The sequence below is a fragment of the Panicum virgatum genome, chromosome 1N (assembly GCF_016808335.1).
Source record: "Panicum virgatum strain AP13 chromosome 1N, P.virgatum_v5, whole genome shotgun sequence".
Taxonomy (NCBI): domain Eukaryota; kingdom Viridiplantae; phylum Streptophyta; class Magnoliopsida; order Poales; family Poaceae; genus Panicum; species Panicum virgatum.
This window is the reverse complement of record NC_053145.1, coordinates 37,390,925-37,399,089: the sequence shown is the minus strand read 5'-3', so window position 1 is coordinate 37,399,089 and position 8,165 is coordinate 37,390,925. Positions and strand designations below refer to the sequence as shown.

At 46.7% G+C, this 8,165-nt stretch overlaps 1 protein-coding gene across 1 annotated transcript; it reads left to right on the top strand.

Annotated features, from left to right (window-relative positions):
• The first annotated feature begins 2,621 nt into the window (after positions 1-2,621).
• Positions 2,622-6,617, top strand: LOC120655747 (U-box domain-containing protein 9-like). The gene is made up of 2 exons (XM_039933713.1): positions 2,622-3,145; positions 5,335-6,617. Exons 1-2 carry the CDS (start codon positions 2,849-2,851, stop codon positions 6,418-6,420), a joined length of 1,383 nt encoding a protein of 460 aa, XP_039789647.1. The 5' UTR covers positions 2,622-2,848; the 3' UTR covers positions 6,421-6,617.
• Positions 6,618-8,165: the final 1,548 nt, after the last annotated feature.

The following is an 8,165-nucleotide window of genomic DNA, read 5'->3' as shown; positions in this document are numbered from 1 at the left end:
TGTGTGGAAGAATATTTTGTCAATCGTGAAATAACCGCGTGGTGACTTCAATGACTCCGTACGCATGTCTCTGCAATCTCAGAGTGAACGAACAAGTCTTTTACTTATATACGAGAAATTTCGATATTTGACATCGAATACGCAGCCTTTACCTCTCTTAACATTAAATTCGTAAGTCTTTCAAAATATGACACTAGACATGCGAATTCTTTCAAAACAAGAGATTTCAGTTCTTTTTCTTGATTTCGCGAATTTTGTTAATGTTTTCCCTTTCCTAAGCACATGACATACCTATTTTACCCCTGATCTGGATCGAATCCTTCTCTCCCGTGCTCTCATCTCTCTCTGTCTCTCCATTTCATCCAGTTCATCCCGCCACCCTGTAGCTCTGTAGGCTGCTCGTCGCCGCCCCAAGCAGGCCGCTCGCCCCCGGACTGCCCTTTGCAGGAGTGCCGCCTGCGGCTGGAGCGCCGGTGCCGGCGGGCGGGCGGCGGCTCTCCCGCGGCGGGCTCGGGCAGACAGGCCGCGGCCGCGAGCTCTCCGGTAGCCAATGACCATCATCCATGGAGGCACTCAACCAATCAGCAACGAGAATAAATCGTGCCATAACCAGCTCGATTTGGATAAAATTGACCTCGATTTAGATATTGGTGAGCTCAAATTGGATGGCAGCAAGCTCGATTCGTAGTCAACGAGCTCGATTTGGGCTAGTAGCTAGTAGCTCGGCCAGCGCTCCCTGCAGTGGCGCACCGCGAGCATCCCACGCCGCCTCCGATCCTCCCTCGGCCCCTAGCAGTCCCGTCCCATCCCATTCCCCACGTTCAGTAGCAGAAAGCCCAGGAAGACCTCGAGCATCCCCGTGGCAGCACCCTCCCTTTTCCCCGGCGCCGCGCCCTCGTGCGGGTAGCGCTCCGGCAGCTGGCGGGCGGACGGCGGCGCTCCCGCGACGAGCTCGGGCGGGCAGGCCGCGGCGTTCCTGCCGCGAGCTCTCCGGCGGTGGCCGGCCTGGAGCGAGTGCTCCGACGGCGGGGGCCTGCAGCGGGCAGGCTCTCCGGCGATGGGTACAGATCAAGAGGGAGACATGAGCACGGGTGAGAAGAACAAGACTGCAGGAAACGATTCCATCCAATCCGATTAGGGGTAAACTGGGCATTTCATGTGTCTAGAAAAGAGAAAATATTAACAAAGTTTGCGAAATTGAGAAAAAGAGCCAAAATCCCTCGTTTCGAAAGAATCCGCATGTCCAGTGTCATATTTTAAAAGACTTACGAATTTAATGTCAAAAGAAGTGAGGCCTATGTATTTGATGTCAAATATCGAAATTTCTCCTTATATACATGTATATGTAATCTCAAAGTGAATGAACAGAAGTCATGTACATGTCTTTGTGATCACCGAATTGAAAAATATCATTTGGCAGCAAGCACATAAAAAAGGAGATTATTTCTCTAGCTTTTCTCTCCTCTTTTTTCTTTTTTCTTTTTTTTTGTATGCGCGGGTCTCTCCCGCGTTCAGAATGTACTCCCTCCATCCAAAAACAACATTCTAGAATTCAAATTTTGTCTCTAAAACATGTCATCTTACCCATTTACTATATACATAAGCATGTAAGAGTCAATTAGTACCAAATATGGCTAATAAATATAAGCAAGAAAGGTTATTTTACCACTTTCTAAATCTATCCTAAAATTTCTAAAGTAACTTATTTTGTAGAATGGAGTATCCCTTAGCGAAACGGAAAAACCTATCATTTAGTGCAACAGAAAAGCTTAGCAAAACTGAAAACTTCCCTAAAACGGGTACATAGCCCACGGTATTGTAGTGTTTTAGTAACTCTTTATACTAGGTGCGGAATAGAAAAGTGAACGGTATATTTTCCTTTTATTTTTCTCTCTTTTGGAACTGATATGATGGTTTCACTATATCGAAAAAACTAAATAACTATTATAATGTCAATTCCAAAATTCATAGTATCAGAAATATAGTCATGAAGATTTAAGCAAAGATCATCCAACTAGAAAAAGGGGAGGAAAAGAATCCCAATGTAGGAATGGAACAAATTTCCGAACAAAAACAAAAAGGAATAAAATTTGAACTAATACAAAATAAATACATAAAAAATACATGGTCCATTGCCCCCCGTGGATTCTTGAAAATGACTCTAAGACAGTAGAGTCTAGAGAAATATTCCCCACTCACTCGTGTTTGACTATGATGTGCTCACGATCAGCCTCCATCACCTTTCCTTAAAACAAAACGAATCGACATCATTCTTCCAAGTGCCAACCCTGAGTGCTAAGAATGTGCTCACTGAGAGGCTCAACCCATCAATTATTCAATTTTCAAACTCTACTCCTCTTAGAAAACTAATAATATATAAAATGCCAAGTCTATCTACAATCAAAACAATACAAGAGCCCATTATACAATAAATTCTAGTATACTCCGTATATTGTTAGTATATCTAATAAATCGGTCCAACGGTGCAGCACACGTCGGCCCAAACCCAGGGGCCCTCCGCCGCCGTTCGATACGAAATTAATCACGGGGCTAAACGTGCCTGCGCGGGCCCCACCCCCGCATAAACCCGCCTCTCAAGAACTAAAACTCTAAAAGCTTCCTTCCTCTGCAACCCACCACCACCCATCCGCCTCCTCCCCCTCTTGCCTTTCCCTTCCCTTCGCCTTAACCCTCCCCTCTCCTCCACCACCACCGCCTCTTCCCCTCCCCCCGCGAGGCGGCCGACGCTCCCATGCCCGCCGGCGCCCGGCCCGACAAGCCCGAGCCGGACCGCGCGGCCTAGCGGTGCTGTTTTCTCTTTTTGGCAAGCCGGCCCGCGAGGGAAGCGATGGCGAAGCCGACCCCGGTGGCCTCGCCGGAGGAGGCGGCGGCCCTGCGGCGCCGGCTGAGGCGGCTGGTGGCCACGGTGGCGGCCGGGAGCGCCGACGCGGAGGCCTTCGACGAGGCGGCCGAGGCGCTCGCCAAGCTCAGGGACGCCGAGCTCGCCCCCCGCAAGGACCGCGCTGTTGCCGCCGCCGGCGGTGTGGGCAAGGGCGGCGCGGAGGCCGCCGCGGTCCCGGAGCAGTTCCTGTGCCCCATATCCTCGGAGATCATGAGGGATCCCGTCGTCCTCGCCTCCGGCCAGGTACTTGCTTGCTGCCTCGCCTTCCCGCGGCTCGGGTTTGGATTGGACTAGTTTCCACGGCCGTTACTTGTCAAAATCGTGTTCGTTATTATTATCTCCGATTCGGGGGTGCTATTACTAGGTTTTAATCGTCGTTCCCCAACCCGTGGTAACTGCGACGGGGAAGCAAGCAAGAGTGTTCAGCCTTGATTAATACAATACTATGGAAGTGCGATTTTACTGGGTTTTTGCCCCCAAGTGATCGAGTAGATGGTTTTGAAATTGCCTTTTAGCGCCAATGGTTGTTTGTCGATTTATCTTCCCCGCGTAACTGCTGTTGATTGCTCCACCGCTGTCCTGATCCTACTCGGTGCTGCCGCGACGTCTGAACCTCCAAACACAGCTAAAATTGAATTCATGGTGTGCCAGAAGCTTCTGATGATACAGCCACCTGTCGCTTTCCTGGTTCCGACAGTTTTGTTGCTATCCCTTTATTTCTTTCTAGACTTTAATATTTTTCCCCTCTGCTACTTTTTGCTCGTGGTTCGCCGCTCTACCGTGATGTGATTGCGGTTGCTGAGCCGTGCTTTCAAAAATTTCTGTATACCAGCATCTTTTTTGGACCGTTGCATTTGTTACAGTCAGATTTTCTTTTTTGTCGTTTGATTATTCTGAGAAGGCGAGGATTAGAACTTTCCCTTGCGGCGCACATGTTACTTTTGTCGTTCTATTAACTGCTCGACATTCTTCAGGCATGGGCTAAAATAGACAAGTTTTACTGGGCTGTGGATTATTATATTTTTTCTGTGCTGTCCTTAATTTCTTAACCTCTTGTTTAGATCTTGGATAGTTACGATTATGGATTGAAAAAGTGTTCCGTTCCTGTTACTTGTATTGTCTTTGTACCATCCTGCTGTACTTTCTCCATGGCAAGTGCGTGGAAATGAACCCACATGGCGTTTCATCCTCTTTGCTACGCAACCGCGTGCACTTCAGCTCCATTTCCACAGATGACATTGCGTACTGCAGGACGAGACCCGGTTTTCATGGCTTGGATTTGGAGTCAGAAGGATTTATTATTCCTATAGGAAAAATTAAGTGTGCTATCATTCTGACCCTCTGACGTCCCCCATGCTAGGACACTGCATGTGACTCGAGTTATTGCCATGTTCACTTGCCGTTCCTTTGCTCTTCTTCGCATGGGCATATCATAAAAAGATTCAGCTTTTATGGTGAGGGATTTTGTTTGCATCGTTCTGTCGGTGTGATGGGAGTACCGTGACGATTGAATGAAACCTTTCAGCTATTTTTGCTCAGCTATTGATGCTGTGGTACTGGTCCTTGTTGCTGACACTTTCATGTCCAGCACAAACTTTGTACCTTGGTTGAATTCTTTCCGTGTTGTTCCTTGTTCTTGTTTTGATTGCTTGATTTCTTCCGGGATTGTTCTTGGTTCTTGTTTTGTTTGCTTCAAATGCTCAAGTGAAAGTTACATCATCGTTGTAAGTTTAAACCATCAAAGCTATGTAATGTAGTTAATCAACGGCTTGCTGTATGTATTATGTTGAATTTGGAAAGAAACTATGCTTTTACAAAACAGATAATTTATGTTGATTCAAATAAAGTTTCCAATTATATGATGTTTCCATAATGGATTAAGAGTGTAACAGGGCTGCTGCTTTACCTAAGTTACTTTTAAACATTGATTTTTGCTTTTGGATAATAATACTGCTATTGCATGTCCCTTTCATGATATGCTGTATCCCATTCCCTTACTAGCTCTGCTATATTGTGACTTGGTCCTACCTTTGTCGGTGTGTGTTATTCAGAATTTATTCCTTTGCTCAGGAGAAGGAAAAGGTGTGCATATTAAGTATTTCTTATAATTGGTTATGCTACTGATCTTGCCTACCCCAACTTGCTTGGGAAAAAAGGCTATGTTGTTGTTGTTGTTGTTGTTGCTACTGATCTTCAGGAGAGAGAGGTCAAAATAAAATTCTTGGCATACCAGCTTCATTTTCCTGGCTGAGGTCTCATATTAGGTAGTGTGCATTAATGAGTGATGTGATTTAACAAAATTCTTTTTATGTTAACTCCTACTCTATGTGGTCCTGATTTTGACATTTTGTACTGGTACATTCATATCTTTCTTCTGGCATTTCATATTTTCATGATGCAAGCTTGAGATAACTCTTCTACACCGTGTGCAGACATATGATCGTCGCTTCATTCAAGAATGGTTAAGTGCTGGAAACCGAACTTGTCCACAGACCCAGCAAGTCCTTTCAAATACAATTCTCATCCCGAACCACCTTGTCAGAAGCATGATCTCACAGTGGTGCACGGATAATGGGATCACTCTGCCACCAGTTGAGAACCAAGATGAAGATCTGATCACAAATAATGAGCGGAAGACATTTAGTAAAATATTTGAGAGGATCGCATCATCGTCAAGTCTATCTGAGCAGAGGGAAGCTATTAAAGATCTCAGGCTGCTGACCAAGAGCAACAGTTCACTGAGAGCAGCCATTGGAGAGAATCCAGATTCAATCTCACAGATGATTTCCACTGTATCAAACCCAGAGCTAGAGAACAATGCAGATGTTCTGGAAGATATGGTGACAACTATTCTTAATCTTTCAATTCATGAGAGCAACAAGAAGATCATTGGAGATGACCCATTAGCACCCCCCTTCCTCATAAGGGCCCTACAGTCAGGAACCATGGAGGCCCGCAGCAATGCTGCAGCTGCCATCTTCAGTTTGTCTGCTCTTAACAGCAACAAGGTGAAGATTGGTGAACTAGGCGCGATGAGACCTCTGGTGGATCTCCTCGAACACGGCAGCATGATAGCGAAGAAAGATGCAGCGTCAGCTATTTTCAACCTCTGCATGCTGCATGAGAACAAATCAAGGGCCACCAAGAGCGGGGTCATAGACGTGACCCTGAAGGCCATTGCTGATGACTTGCTCGTGGACGAGTCCCTGGCCATCCTTGCCCTGCTGTCGGGCGACCATGAGACAGTGGAGGAGATTGGTGAGACCGGCGGTGTGGCCTCCATGCTCGGTGTCATAAAGGAGGATCAGTGCAAGCGCAACAAGGAGAATGCCGTGGCAGTGCTGTTCGCGGTCTGCATGTACGACCGCACCAAGCTGCGGGAGGTCGCGGAGGATGAGAACCTGAACGGGTCCCTGGCCTGGCTCGCGCAGAATGGCACCTCGAGGGCGCGACGGAAGGCTGCAGGGATCCTTGACAAGATGAAGAGGGCCGTGCACCACACCCACTACTCTTGCTAGTGCCCTGCCCGCACCGCCTGCCATGGTTGTGTAGTTATGGGAATAATAAGGGGCTGCTGGTTTCTTCGCTGTATATATAAATTCGGCTGCATATATAGCTACTCTTGGTCTTTGGTTTGGTATATATGAGGTTACAGTTTCGGTCTTGTAGGGTAAGTGGTGGTTTTCCTCTTAAAGCGTTCATATTCTTCTCATCATCTGAAATTTGCATTTCACATCAGGTCTGATCCTGGTGCAGTCGCACGAATTTGTCACAGATGATGTTCACACGAGTCGGCATTCCCCCGTGACAGATGGGGTTGCTGAGACGTATGGTTCACGCGTTGTCGAATCAGATACCTAATCTGCTGACTTGTATAGTGGAGTATGTTGGGAGCCCCTTTCAGGTCGGCCGGCGAACCTTTAACATCTCCTGCTACAGGCTTCCGGCTGTCATGAGCCAATGGGAGAGAACCGCAGCGTGGGCTGTCTGGACTTCGGCTGGGGAACGCCAGATGTTGAGGTCCAGGCAGACGTTACATTGCAGCGCTTTGCCGTGTCGTTGTCGCTCATTGCATTTTGAGTGGCGAACCCGAACCGGTCACGGAATCTCTTTTTTTTTTTTGTCACGGGACCGAAAGTTACTTGCCACTGTAGCCGAGATTGTTCTGCGTTGATCAGGTTATGCTGATCAGCCGGGGGGGTATTCCTTCAGGTCCAGAATTTTTTTTTTGTACCACAGCCTCCTCAGGGTACAAATACCCCCTTCCATCAACCATGGCATCAAACCAATCCATTGGACCCAGAGAAGTAGAAAGAGCCTGAGGGACACCACTCTGGAGCAGGGTTTACCTAACCGGTGGGAACCGGTCCGGTTTGACCGGTTACCGGTCAAACCATTCCTGCCCGGTTCAGGTTTGGTCCGGTACCAAACCGGCCTAAATTCAAAATTCAAATTTAAATTCAAAAAAATAAAAAAATTTCAAAAAATTCCTAAAATACTTCAAGGTGCGACGAATCTAATGGTGTCAAATTTTCTTAAAAATTCATTCATTTAGTATAATTTGCGGGGATTTAAAGTTAAACAAAAAAACGTGCATATAAAAGTATACAAATACAATGTAAAAGTAGTACAAAAGAGGGTTGGAGGGTTCATTTAGGCTAAAATATGTTATACAAATATTTATTTATTATACTTTGTGGGCATTTGAATTTAAACCAAAAAAGAAAAAAATTTGAATTTGGCCGGTTACCAGTCAAACCGACCGGTTACCGGCCAAACCGGCCGGTAAACCGGTCCAACCGACCGGTATACCGGTCCGAACCGGTTGAACGGCGAAATTTGAATTTGCACTGGGATTTGACCGGTTTCTACTGGTTTCCGATGAAACTGGTCCGGTTTACCGGAACCGGAGTGCTCCGGTTTGGGGTGTCCAGTTGGGAAAAAAAACCCTGATCTGGAGAGGTGAGGCTCCAGTTGTCTAGGGTTAGCTTAGCCTAAACTCTAGCCCCTGCGAGAAAGATCCACGCTGGGGGGTTTTTTTTTGCGAGGGATCCATGCTGGAGTTCTGGAGCTAGGATCAACAGATCAAAGGTGTGATCTCAGTGATTGATCTGGCGATGAACAATGTGCCACAGTAATATAATTCGTGTGTTTCGATTCATTAGCGATCCGTGTGCCTTCTTTTCTGATATATCTCTGTTATTGTGAGTATGCTTGTTCCAATCTAAGGTCGATATAGATTGCATAGGATGTTCTTGTTGTT